The following is a 14066-nucleotide window of genomic DNA, read 5'->3' on the forward strand; positions in this document are numbered from 1 at the left end:
GAAAGCTTGACAAAATTTTGCTGTTCCTGTGGAAAAGACATAAGTTTTGTTCCGGTTAAAGATGCTACTACCGCTGCAGACCCTGAACACTCAAGAGGTATATTTTTCAAGCTCCCTGGTATTTTTAACTAATACTAGTTCTGTAAGCAAATAAAATGATGAGGGCAAGAATTGTTCAGCTTGTTAGTGTTTACACTTTTGTATTAACCTATGATTACATGGTGTGAAACATGAAAGAATTTGTTTTTAGTTGGAAAATTATAGGCATCTGGTGTGACAGATACATTTCTGAAACCAAGACCTGATTTTTAATGAATAAGTGTTGTTTTATGTAAAGTATGTTCATATGGTTTTTCAGTTGCAACTTTATCATGTTTGCCTTTGTATCATGAGCCAAAGTAGACCAATAAAGGATCTTTTATGGTCTCTCCTCCACTTCCCTGCCTTTCCAGGAAAGTCAGTTGTTCAGCAGTTCTTCAAGTACCGTGAAGGAAAAGAGGAAGAAAGAAGGATGTTCTCAAAATGCAAAAAGAAATCAAAGAAAATAGTGAGGGTAATAATTGAAATATTCGAAAGTGAGGCTGTTTTCTGACAGAATGAAACAGTTGTGCAAAATGTGACCACCATTTTTTTTTTCTGATATATAATCTAGATTTCTGTTGGGATCATGAACAAAACCAAGACTGGCATGAGGCCCATAAGAGGGAAAACACTACCATTAGAGGTTGAACCAAGTTGGTTGTCTGAGAAACTTTTGGGTGCTGCTATTAAAAAACTGAAAGATTTCAACCAAGATATGGAAGCTGGAGAATACATCCTGCTGTACCCTGATGGCTCTGAAGTAAAAAATATTCCTGGAACTGACACGCCTTTTACAAGTCAACGCTACAAAGAGGCTGTTGGAAAATCTTACCAAAGAATTACACTGTTTGTCTGCACCATTGAGGGCTTCTTGTCAGAAAGTGAGTATTAAATATAATTGGCACAATTTTAGTTCTCTCTTTTACCATCTCTACTGTCTAATTTCTTTATTTCTGTGATTAGTGCTTTTGTTTTTAACTAAAGTTAAAGTTAGAATTCTAGCCAGTGTGTTGAACAGCATTGAGCATCCAACTGTAACTGTGATCATCAAATATTCTGTAAGGTCCCAGAGATGAAAGTGATTCAGAAGATGAGGAGGATGATGAAGTTATTGTTAGGGTTCCACCCATTATGTCACCTCTCTCTGACACAGTCGTAGGTAAATTTCAGGGATTTATTAGTTCAAGATTTTTGTGCTCTCCATTCAGACATATTGCATTCAGTTTCTAATAATAAGGTTTTAAAGGAATATAGAGTGGTAAGAATTAGAGTTGTGACAGACAATGAGTTTAGGGTTTCATGATTATATTTGACAGCTTTGGACAAGCCCAGAAAGTAGTACACCAGAGTCCAGACATCGGTAAGTTAGCTGCTTTCTGACACATTGATCTGGCCTCAGTGTCAGGGATATAGACATCTAATGTTTTTAATTCTTTAAAGTTTGCATTTGATGTTTTGTAGCATTCTTATCTTCTTAATCATTTAAACTCTGCATTTTATAGGTCACCCTCAACATCCCAGCCATCAAGTGTGCAAGTATATAATATTCTTGTATATACTGTAATAATGCTACATTTCCATTTCGAAGTTAAATGTGTATGCCATTACGCATTTTTTTGTAGTGTACAGTGTGTTTATGTTGCAGGTTCAGAATGCTACAGGACCCCAAAAGGCATCCACCTCAGCAGATCATACTTCAAGTCATTTCTACAAGTTAGTCATAATGTTATATCACAACCTTTCACTTTTATTTTGAATGCAGTATAGAAATAACATGGTCAGTGACAATTTTTATTTATTTTTTTAAATTACTGAGGTTCTCTATCTAATCCACAACTCTAATCATAGCATTTTCTGTCAGGTTCAAGTACTGCAGAGCCAAAACAGCCAAAATCTGAGCCAGACTACCATTAAATTTACTGCATTTATCTTGTGTTTGTACTTTCCTTCCACAGTACATATACCAACATTTATGCACCTGTCATCATTGACAGCAGTTCTTCAGAAGCTGAGGTAGAGGACTTTCCAAAGGAAGACAGGTAATTTGATATTTCAAAGTACAATAAACACATAGTTTTGTGACTGTAAGATAAAACATGTATCAAATATGTATTGTCCATTAAACATTATATATTAGTTACTGCTGCTATTTTTGATCCAATACACTTTTGACAGGAACAAAAATGTCTAACCGTTCCTCTGTAGTTGTTGCTCTGCTGATAAATGCATGGGGATTGTTCTGAAGATTGATATTTTGTTTTTGAAAATTACTTAAAAGAAAAAAATATAAAAAGACAACAAATAAAACACAACTCCCAAATAATAACAGCAAAAAGCTTGAATGCACAAAGTGGAAAAGAGTTTAAATATTATCTTGCTTTTCGCTGATTGATTCTATAGTGATGAACCTGATGGACTAACGGCTGCAGATGTCATCTCAAATCTGTCTCTGAAGATTAACAAAACTTCCTGTAGCAGATTCAACATTAACCGAGCTAATGTCTGGGACGGTGCCTATAGAGGCTTCAGGCGCTCTACATATAGCCCCAACTCTGCCATGATGGTGAAATTCTCTGATGATGTTGGGCAGGTGGAAGAGGCTTTGGACGCAGGTGGGCCTACTCGAGAATTTCTTACCCTTTTGATGGAAGCTGTAAAGACAAGAAGAATATTTGAAGGAAAAGACCACGCCAAATACCTCACATTTCATAGCAAAGGTAGTTATTTTTTTCCCACATTTTTTTTCAATACTCATAATTGGTTTATTATAATGTAATATTTTTTTCCTTTAGCTGCAGAGGAAAATGAATATTTCTACGTTGGAAGAATGATCGCAGTGTCCATTGTTCTTGGTGGTCCAGAGCCACGTTGTCTTTCCCCAAACTTCTTTATGTATCTTGTTGGCAAAGACGACATTTGAGGCTCCAACTGATGATATACCAGATGAAGAAATCAAGAAGGCTCTCCTTGAGGTATTTTGTAAGGTTGGGATACTGAAGAACCTGAATAAAGGGAAAAGACATGGATTTAGTTTTGGTTATCCACTGAATGTATGATTGCAGAAAATTGTTGATTAGAGAGTGTGTTAGACTGCACTGTAAGAGTGAAGGATGTCACTTGAATGAGTCAGTCTTTTTTTTTTTAGCCCAATTATATGGTTATGAACATGGCTTTCAAATGTCTCAGATTATGTAGTCATAATTTCCATTGTGAAAATATTTGAATAGTCCAAGCCCTAATAATTTTGATAGATTGTTGAATGTGAAATAAGTAAAACTAAATACATATACTGTGTTTTTGTTTTTATTTATAAATGCAAGAGCTCTTTTGGGTCGGGGGGGCTGGGCTTGGCTTCTGTTTTATAGCAGGATGTGTCTTAGCTGGGTAACAATGCTGGTTTGATTCTTACACAATAGCTTTTATTTAATTGTTGAGAGTTAATTATGCTGTAGGTAAGGGAAAACAACCTTGACAAGTAACATCTAACTAATCTATTTTTTTTAAAAATGACTTTGTTTTATAGGTTCAGAGAGGGTCTAGCGACGCTGGATTTTGTCGACGCCCTGGAACAGCATCCTTCACTCTTCTCCTCGTTCATGTGCTACACTGAGACCAGGCTGACAGCTGATGCTGTGGAGGACACCTTCCACATGCAGTTCATTCCACCTGGCAGCACCAGGCGTCAAGAGGAAACAAGAGTACTCAGCTACTGGCAAGACTATCTGCTTTATGTGGAAGGTATTAAAGTTGGTTGAAAATATAATCAGTATTAAGCGTAAGGGCACATTTGTCAGTTTATTCCCATTAAATAATTTTTTTCCTTCTTACCTCCCCAGAGAAAAATGGAAATCTGTCTTTGGAAGACATCCTTATGTTTGCTACTGGACTGAGGGAAATTCCTCCAGCAGGAATTCAGCCAAAGCCACAGCTTCTTTTTGAGGCCACCTCACACTTCCCTGTAGCAAATGTTTGTGCAAATACTATCAGAATTCCAGTGTTACACAGTTATGAGGAGTTTCAAGAAGCCATGGATTATGGCATCCAGAACTCTCCTGGGTTTGGACTTCCCTAAACTCCAAATCTTGTTGCTCATAAGTTTAACCTCAGCATTTATGGTTTTAATCAAAAGTTTCAAATTTTACATTATTTTATAAACCCCCCCATGTTATCAAATTTTATTTTAGCATTTTGTGATGAAACGTTTCAAGAAAGTCTCTAAACATAGTACATAAAGATTGGTGTCTCTCAGTAAATTAGAATATCTGGATTTGTCATTTCAAAAACACTATTCGTAATTGGCAAAATTTTAAAGTTTAAAATATTTATATCTTGAAAATTAGCATTTTAAAATGGAAACAAATCAAACATTTCCTCTATATTCGAATGCACTGAGACACAGTGGTAGAATTACACAGAAAAAAAGATCAGCACTCTGAGGAAAAAAAGCTTTATTTTAATAATAGTGCATTTTTCTTTTAGAGGAACACATTTGTGAAGAAATGCTCATTATCCATAGAGTTAACAATAATACTGATCTTGAATGCTTTTGTAAACCTGTCTTAGTTAAACAAATCTGTACCTCCATGTGCTGTTTGATGTTACATCATTAAAAGGAAAAAGTTCTTTATACAGTAGAACACATGGTCTTCTGCTTTCTTCAGGTCGAAAACCTAGCCAGTGAAAGTTTTCAGTAGTTAAACAATTTTAAACAAAAATAGTAATTCTGTAACAAATTTGTATCTAAAGGTTGTTCAAAGTTTTTTTTTTTTGAGAATTTGTGTCAGAGCTAATAGTAGCCACATCTAGCAGATGATTTCTGTTAGAATCCCCATTTGTTATCCTCTAAAGTCCAGCCATATTTTTGAGTGATATATAATTTTCAACTGCATTGGACCAGCTGACTGGTCGAGGAATTTCACTCTGTCTTTCCAAGTTCATTAAATGAACCTGGAGATTGTCATCACCACATAGACTGTGCTGAGCTGGCAGACTTGGAATCCACACTCTGTGCCACCATACCTTCAGTCAGTCAGAAATGGGAACAAAGTCAGGCACTTCACCAGGAACCATCCTTTAAGACTACAAAAAAGTTCATTTAAAAGCATCTATATTTTTTGTGACGATCAAGTCTTTTTCAGTTAAGATGTTATTTAAAAAAGTTTAAATATAACAATGAAAGTTTTATCTTGGACCACTGTGCTAATAGAAGGTATGTGCATGATGTCATCGAACAGAGCTAATGGCAGCAGCAGTGACAAAAACATGAAACAGCTTTAGTTTCTAGTTTCAAAAACAGAACAAGTGTACCTAGTGTGAGTTGAGAGTAAATTGTTAAACCCTAATACCATTCTGTTTAATGAACACCAGTGATAAGGTAAAGAAAAAGGAATACACATAAGGGAAGGTCTGGTCCTCAGTCTTTTCCTATACCTACACTATTGCGTATATATAGACTAAATACATTACCTGTGAGGAAGGTGATACATGGCTTCTGGTTTACCAGATGGACACAAAGACTGCCGCACAGGTGTGATGGTGTGATTGTTCCAGAGGTGTCTGTACTCATCAAGCTCTTTTTGCAAGACATTCATGAAGACATAGCGCAGAAGGCATTTATGCTCATGACTGCCATTGAAAAGTTGCCTCTCTCTCAGGTCAGTGAAGAGTTCAATCCAGAACTGAGTCCTAATGATAGAATGACAACATACACAAAATTTGACAAAACAATGTGTTAATGTAATTGTTGTCTTTAAAAAAATTGGGTGAATTCATCCAAAGAATTCTGAACTGCAATCACTTTGGTTATAATTAAAAAAAAAAAACTGATTCTGTTGTCCTGAAATATAGCATCACTGTACTATAAAAATCAACAATTAAAAAACTTGTAACAAAATTATCAATCCATATGTGATTCCTGCATTTACTGGCTAAGCTAAAGAAAAATTATAACATGCAAGCCTGCCCGTATAAAAATAATAGTTTGTTTCTACATGAATACTGAAACTGTTATTCCTTGACAGTTACAATTCACACAGAACTAAGTGACACCCACAGAAGTAAGTGACACCCTCAGCACCTATTAAATGCTAAAGATGTCTTTAATTACCACTTAAAAGAGCTTGTTTGAAACACAATAATTTCTTAAAATTTTGAAAAGGTAGCAGTTTTTTTTTGCAGTTCCTATTAACACTCCTATGTGAAATGTTTCAGAGTTGGGTTTTCTTATATTTTAGGAATGTGTACCAAAGCATTTCTTATTGCAGCATTTTTGAGACATGATACATCATCTGAGAAACATGAAGCTACAAATTTTTTGTTTGTTGACATTCAAAAAAAACAGTACATTACTGACCAGTAAGAACTTTGGACATGTTTTAGAAAGTGATGACTGATAAACAGCATTAAATTTCACATTTGCTGAATTTACTTTAAAAGGCACATACCTTTGCTTTCTGAAAGAAGACCACCAACTTTCGATCTGTTGGTTTGTAGCTGAGGTGCCATACATATGACTGCGGGCTCCTGCAAATTCATCTCTATGCTCTGATCTTAATGCACAGTGAATGGCTGCCATTGTGCCATTTTCTGTGCCACAGTCCGTACGAAGGCATGTTGGAATTTGACCAAACTGTGATACACACTCCACATAATATTTTGCAATGATCCCTGGATCATTATTAGAGCTGACACAGCTGAGCCACATGACTTTCCTTGAAAATCCATCAATGCAGGCACTAATGGCAACACCAAAGGGTTTCAGCTTATCATATCCATCCACATGCCACACTTGATTCGGTCCTTCTGCAAAGTATCCTCTTCGAACAAACCTGCGTTTACAGCGAAGCTGAACACCACATGGATCTAGTCTAGAGAGCATGTGCATCACATCATTTCTTTTAACTGTCAGGTGATATTTTTGTTGCAGTGTATGCCACATGGCTCTGTAACCCAGAAGCTGGCCTGAGCCTCTCAGTTCTTGTGCAACAATGTCACTGACAGTGTCAGTGGGAGTATAGTCTGTCCTTCTGGTCAGTCCAGCATCTTTTAGCCTCCTCTTTAATGTTCTCAGACTTATACAAATATTGTGCTTTGTTGTAAGAAAATCAAGGATCACTTCATATGTGTGGCCCTCTGAGAAATATTTACTGATGAGGTCTGTGACTGAGACTGGGTCTGAGGCTGAGGGGAAAAGACAAAAGGATCATTATCAAAACAGGAATCCGCAAAAGCACTTCATAATTGTAAACAGAAAAGTACTACTGGAACAACAAACATGTCAATAGTCAAGACTCAAATATTAAATCTGACTGACCTGCACTGACTGACGTCTGCGGTGTATATCACTCATTAGCAAGGCAATGGATAATGCCTTAGAGAACCTAAACGTAAGTGGTGAATGCTTAAACTTTAAGGAAGACCAGTGCTCACCATTCTCTATAAAAGGTGCCAAAACGTGAATGTTGCTGCCACACGAACCACAAAAAACTCCAATATGTCCCACCAGCTGGATTCCACAATATGGACAATACATTGTCTGGTGGAGAAACACAAAGAGGATGCCTGTGATATCAAACTACCAAATTAAAAGCTTTATGAGAGTATTTAAGTAATCCAATTTGTGATTACTTAACAGCCCAAATGAAGATTTTTTTCACATTTGATTTCATCTTCACATCAATAAACTAGTGATACTATTATGCACATTAATACCTTTTACTCACAGTACTTGGTCTCAAGTACAAAAAATAAAATCTAAAGCTATGTTAACATAGAGCTAGAACTGTTTTTTTTAGACAAACTATAACTAGCTATTTATGTATATTTCATATATCTACAGTATTATATGGATCATGCAATAAACACACACATTACCGAGAGTCGGGTGACGTAAGCGGTCAAGATGGCAGCTTGAGTGAGGAGCTCCGCCACCGAAGCAGTCAATTTACTTTGAAATCAGAGTTTTGTGCCACGCACCACGCATAAAGTCGTGCAAGAAGTCTTAGGAATATAAAAAGACTGCATATATAAGTTCATAATGCCGAGCCACCAACAAAAGCTCACGCTGAAGCGCCAAGAAGCAGCTAGCAAAGAGTCATCGGCTAAAGCTAACGAGACTCGGCAGGGAGACCCCCCGGCCTCGCCCACGAACGTGGATACAACTCAAGCCGCCGCAACTGAACAAATGGCCAAAGACATCGCAAGTATTTATGCATTGCTTAAGGCAACCTCTGAGACACAGGAGAGCAAACTCAACGCAATTCAAACTGTGATGGGAGCGGTGGAGACTAAGCTAGCAGACATGGCTGCTCGGCTAACCAATGCTGAGTCCCGCATAGATTTTTTGGAGGATGCTAATAGAGCTCTGGAAGAAACCCCCCTTGCCACTCGAGAAGAAGTGAATGCTCTACGACAGAAACTAGACGATCTTGAGAACAGAGGAAGAAGAAACAACTTACGCTTTGTTGGGTTTCCGGAGGGCTCAGACGCTGTAGCTTTCATGCGCGATACAGTCCCGCAACTGCTGAAGATCGACTTCCCGGGGGGTCTGGAGATCGAGCGGGCGCACTGCGGCCTAGTGAAGCGCAAACCTGATGGTCAACCTCCGAGGGTAATGGTCGTCCGATTTCTACGGTTCCAGGACAGAGAGCGGATCGTGGAGGCTGCGCGGAAGTCGGGCAAGCTGAGCTGGAATGGCCACCACATCATGATCTTCCCAGATTATTCCAAACTCGTCACAGATAAACGTACTACGTTTGCCCCTTGCAAGCGGCTGCTGCATGAAAGGAAGATCAAGTTTTCGCTGCTATTCCCGGCGGTGCTGGCGCTGAGGACGACGGACGGCAGACGTGAGTTTACCGATCCGGGCAAAGCTATGGATTATATCCAATCCTTGCCACAAAAATGACATTCGTGACTGACGGCATGACTCTCCGAATTACTCTATTAACACATCTCCACGTAAAATTAGAGGAAGGTTATTAAGGAACAGTAGGTGCTAATTATATAAATATCTCATGTTTATGAGGATTCTTGTTTTCTTTCATGTGTTAAGCCTTGTGTTAAGACTGTTATTTACAGATCTACATACCTTTGACTTCTTACTTATGTGGATCGATGAAAGTGTGGATTGAGTGGCCGCTCTGAGCTTTTCTACATTAGCTCTTATGCTGCTGCTTCTGGCAGAAGTTTCTCCTTTCGGGACTGTGTGACTGATTTTAGTCGCCGACCAGGAATATTCTGTTATTGGAGGTGCTGTTAGTGCACCAGAGGGTGGCTAGCATTCGCTGCCACCCCAAGTCTGTTTGTCAAAATGTTCATTTGTTTTTATGTTTATTTTCTTATATCCCCCCCCTTCCCTGTCTATGATTGGCCTTGTGGATCTGGCCCACTCGTCCCTGTCCTTCTGATATTAGGAATGCGTCACCTCGCGTCTATATGTTGGATACAAATTCCATGATGACAAGTCAGAAAACACTCACCTTGATGACCTGGAACGTGAAGGGCCTCAATCATCCCATTAAGAGGAAGAAAATAATGACTTTCATTAAAACCAGAAAAGCTGATGTGGTTTTCCTCCAGGAGACACATTTGTTGCCTCTAGAGTCGGAGAGACTCTGCCGAGACTGGGTGGGTCAGGTATTTTACTCATGTGGTAGCAGACAAAGCAGAGGGGTAGCAACACTTATTCACAAACAGTTACAGTTTAAAGCCACTCGGGTAGTTAAGGATGAGGACGAACGAGTACTAATAATCCTAGCGGAGATTCAGGGCCACAGCATGGTATTGACCAACATCTATGCCCCAAACACTGATAATTTGACGTTCTTTGGACAACTAGAGTGCAGAATTAGCGATATGGGTGATTATCCGGTTTTATTGGTGGGTGACTGCAACATGGTTATGGACGGAATATTGGACCGAAGCACACCCGTGCAGCGTCATTCTGGTCTGGTTTCAGTTCTTTTTAAAATGAGTAAGGCCTTAGGCTTAATTGAGGTTTGGAGGCTGCTTAATCCCTCTACGAGAGATTACACTTTTTACTCTGCCGTTCATAACACTTGGTCCAGGATCGATTACTTTTTCATGTCAAACTCTGTTATCTCCTCAGCTATATCCTGCTCAATTGGAAGTATACTCCTCTCTGACCATGCCCCAGTTATTCTATACTTACGCCCATTCAGTAACTTTCCTAGATCTCTAAGATGGAGGCTAAATTCGAGCCTACTGCAGGACACTGACTTTCTGAACTCCCTAAGAGCTCAAATCAACTTATTTATGGAGACCAATTTTAGTACAGCCCCCTCCGCTGGTGTAGCTTGGGAAGCCCTAAAAGCATATATCAGAGGATTTCTTATACAACATGCCTCCTACAAAAAGAAAACTACATTTGCCAAACAGTTAACCCTGGAGAGAGAGGTTGCTATAGCGGAAGCGTCCTTTAAGACAGATGCAAGCCTTACAAACCTGACTCGCCTAACAAGACTGAAGTATGAGCTCAATTTGATCCTTACCCAGAGAGCAGAATTCTCTCTTTTTCGTGCTAGGCAGAAGCATTTTGAGGATGGGGATAAACCTGGCAAGTTTTTGGCTAGATACATCAAACAAAAGGAGGCACAAACTATTATACCTGCAGTCAGAATGCAGGACAACACAGTAGTGACAAACCCCACCAAAGTGAACGAGGTGTTTAGAAACTACTATATGCAGCTCTATTCCTCAGAACTACAGGCAAGCCCGCAGGAAATTTACAGCTTTATTTCACAGCTAGATCTCCCAACCCTCTCAGAATCACAGATTGAATCTTTGGAAGCTCCAATTTTAAAGGAAGAGATTATAAATGCAATTAAAAACATCCCAGCAAACAAAGCACCAGGTTTAGATGGGTTTACAATTGAATTTTATAGGAATTTTGCTGAGGAACTCTCTCCCTTACTCCTCCAGATGTTTGATGAGGCTCTGAATAGGGGTTGCTTGCCAGCAACACTATCAGAGGCGGTTATCACCCTTGTCCTCAGAAAAGACAAAGACCCACTAGACTGTAAAAGCTACAGGCCAATAAGCCTGATAAATTGTGATTGCAAGATCTTAGCTAAGGTAATAGCGACCAGACTGGACAAGGTTATGACTAGCCTTGTACACCCTGACCAGGTTGGATTCATTCGCACACGAAACTCTTCTGACAACACTAGAAGGCTAATTAATATCATGTGGACAGCCCAAAATAAACTTTCAGCTGGTGACCTTTCCCCCGCCATGGCTCTCTCACTGGACGCAGAAAAGGCGTTTGACAGGGTGGAGTGGCGCTATCTGTTCAGTGTATTAGAAACATATGGCTTCGGCCCAAAATACATTAGCTGGATCAAACTGCTTTACTTCAACCCTAGGGCTTTTGTATTAACAAATCGTATTATATCACAGCCTTTTGACCTACACAGAGGGACAAGGCAGGGCTGCCCACTGAGCCCACTGCTTTTTGCACTAGCCTTGGAACCTCTGGCAGCAAGAATACGCAGGGATCCAGATTTCCCAGGTATTCAAATCAATAATGTGAATCATAAGCTGTTACTTTATGCAGATGATGCCCTTGTCTTGGTTTCAAGACCGGAACGCTCCCTGCCTGCCCTTTTAAAAATTGTTAGTTCATTCTCCAACATATCTGGATATAAAGTTACCTGGTCAAAATCCGAAGCGCTGCCTCTGACAGCTTTCTGCCCCAAAACCTTGTTTCAGCCAGGAGACTTTAGTTGGCCTAGAGCAGGCATTAAATATCTGGGAATTATATTTCCCCATTCCTTGGCTAATATAATTCAGGATAATTTTGAACCTTTACTTAATAAATTTAAATCTGATATAGCCCGATGGTCCCCACTATTTCTTTCCCTATGGGGCAAAGTTAATATAATCAAAATGAATTGTGTCCCGAAATTTAATTACCTATTGCAGGCGCTCCCACTTAAAATTCCTCCAAAATACTTTCATCAATTTGACAGACTATGCAACCAATTCATTTGGAACAATAAGCGCCCCAGAATCAAGCTCAGAAAACTGCAACGACCAGAGGGCTTGGGCGGCCTTGGCGTCCCAAATTTGCTATTCTACTACTATGCATTTAGTTTGAGGCATATGATTCACTGGGCATTGCCGCCAGAACGAGCCCCCCCGTGGCACAGCCTTGAAAGTACTCTCTGCTCTCCACTCCCTCTGAAGTACATACATACCACTAAACTTTCACCAGAGTTACAGACCCACCCAGTCTTTTCAGCTCTGCAGGAGGTGTGGAGAAAAGTGGCATTGCTGCTAAACTTTAACCCATACCTCCATACGGAAGCTTCTATATGGCTTAATCCCAAACTTTGTATTGGTAAATCTCCTATTCTCTGGAAACTGTGGGTCCAAAGAGGAATTTTGGTCCTTGGAGACCTATATGATGGAGGGATTCTTAAGTCCTTTAATGTGCTTAAAATACAACTTCAGCTCCCAGAAAGCCAATTCTGGAGGTACCTACAACTTCGTCATTTACTGCTTGGAATTTATGGATCCCCAGCCACACCTCCTGCAGCTGTAGATTGTCTTTCCCACATTATTAAAATCTCGCAGGGACAGCACGTGGTCTCTAAATATTACTCCATGTTGATAAAGGATATGGACAAAGGGCTCCCCGCTCTGCGATCTGCCTGGGAAATCGATCTTGGCACGGCCTTCACTGACCAGGAATGGAAAATGACAGTTCAAAATATTAAAAAAATGTCCAGGGAACTTAAAACAAGATTGGTACAATTCAAACTATTGCATAGAATATACTGGTCGCCACATAGATTGCATAGAGCCACCCTTATACAGTCACCTAAATGCTGGCGATGTCAGGCTGAGACAGGCACACTGATTCACATGCTATGGAAATGCCCTGATGTCCAAGACTTCTGGGAGGCAATTTATAAATATGTCAAATTGATTATACAAAAAGAAATCCAGTTTTCTCCAAGAGTGTTCATTCTGGGGGACCCGTCCCTCCTTAAACATTTGCCATCCAACACTGCTGAATGGGTCCAGACTGCATTAATGCTGGGGCGCAAACTGATTATCTCTCAGTGGAAGGCCACCTCTGTCCCATCCATTACTCTATGGTATAATCAACTAGGCAGATTAGCTGCACTGGAGCGCCTTTCATACAGATTACTAAATAGAATGGAGCTTTTCCACCTTAAATGGGACCCATACCTACTTAGACTGCAGGGGCCAAATTAAGGATCGCGATGGTGGAGGCACGAAGCCCCAGTGGGGTTCGACTTGATGGCGATGAGTGGGATACGTAGTATGCCCCACAAAAATAAAGGCTGGCCAAACTGTGCTACAAAATATCTTAAGGTCAACAGCCCCCCCCCCCCCCCTCTCTCTCCCTTTTTTTTTTTTTTTTAATATTTTTTTTTGTTTTGTTTTGTTTTGATTTATTTTTTTTTGTTTTGTTTTGTTTTGTTTGTTTTCTGTTTTCTGTTTTCTGTCCACTGTTCAGTGTGTTCTCCATTACTCTCACTGTGCTGATGTAATTGCTGGTAGATGTTGCCTATACAGGGAATGGACTGTTGTAATGAAAATTCAATAAAATGTTAATCATAAAAAAAACACACACATTACCTTGCATGTTTTTGTCCCTCACAACACTGAAAAATCCTTCGTTTCATTTAAGTGTCTCCATACGGCATGTTCTGGGTTCTGTCACTAATGCAGCTGGTCCGTCACAATATTGTCTCCCCCAAAAAACACTTCCGTTTTGTTTTGTGTGCTTTTGCAGCATTTTTCTATTTGCTGGTGTTTTCTTACATTGCAGTGCATTTGGCCTCTCAGGGCCACCGTAGTTTTTCTATGTATCACAATGTGTTCATCATAAACATGCACATGACCATCAGATTGTAAGCACAAAACATACTCACGCACACCCGGACCCTCCAGGTGAGGAGAGCAGGTAACGCCTGTTTCCTGACGTCACA

General features: G+C 39.7%; 1 protein-coding gene and 1 long non-coding RNA gene across 2 annotated transcripts; one reads left to right on the forward strand and one right to left on the reverse strand.

Moving 5' to 3' along the window:
• The first annotated feature begins 867 nt into the window (after positions 1-867).
• LOC115774896 (uncharacterized) lies at positions 868-2623 on the forward strand. Its single transcript, XR_004019220.1, has 3 exons — positions 868-962; positions 2037-2120; positions 2482-2623. It is a non-coding gene; the product is annotated as an uncharacterized LOC115774896 (long non-coding RNA).
• A 2920-nt stretch (positions 2624-5543) lies between these two features.
• Positions 5544-13798, reverse strand: LOC115774879 (uncharacterized). Its single transcript, XM_030722350.1, has 3 exons — positions 13714-13798; positions 6525-7260; positions 5544-5766 (listed from the first exon to the last, which is right to left on the reverse strand). The coding sequence occupies exons 1-3, from the start codon at positions 13718-13720 to the stop codon at positions 5544-5546; spliced, it is 966 nt and encodes a 321-aa protein (XP_030578210.1). The 5' UTR covers positions 13721-13798.
• Positions 13799-14066: the final 268 nt, after the last annotated feature.

The sequence above is a fragment of the Archocentrus centrarchus genome, chromosome 24 (genome assembly GCF_007364275.1).
Source record: "Archocentrus centrarchus isolate MPI-CPG fArcCen1 chromosome 24, fArcCen1, whole genome shotgun sequence".
Lineage (NCBI taxonomy): Eukaryota > Metazoa > Chordata > Actinopteri > Cichliformes > Cichlidae > Archocentrus > Archocentrus centrarchus.

Bases quoted from the DNA above. Each gene is read 5' to 3' on its own strand.
- LOC115774879 (XM_030722350.1), bottom strand. The intron at 5,767-6,524 runs GTATGTGCCTTT...TTCTATCATTAG, and splicing joins TCTTCTTTCAGAAAGCAAAG to GACTCAGTTCTGGATTGAAC.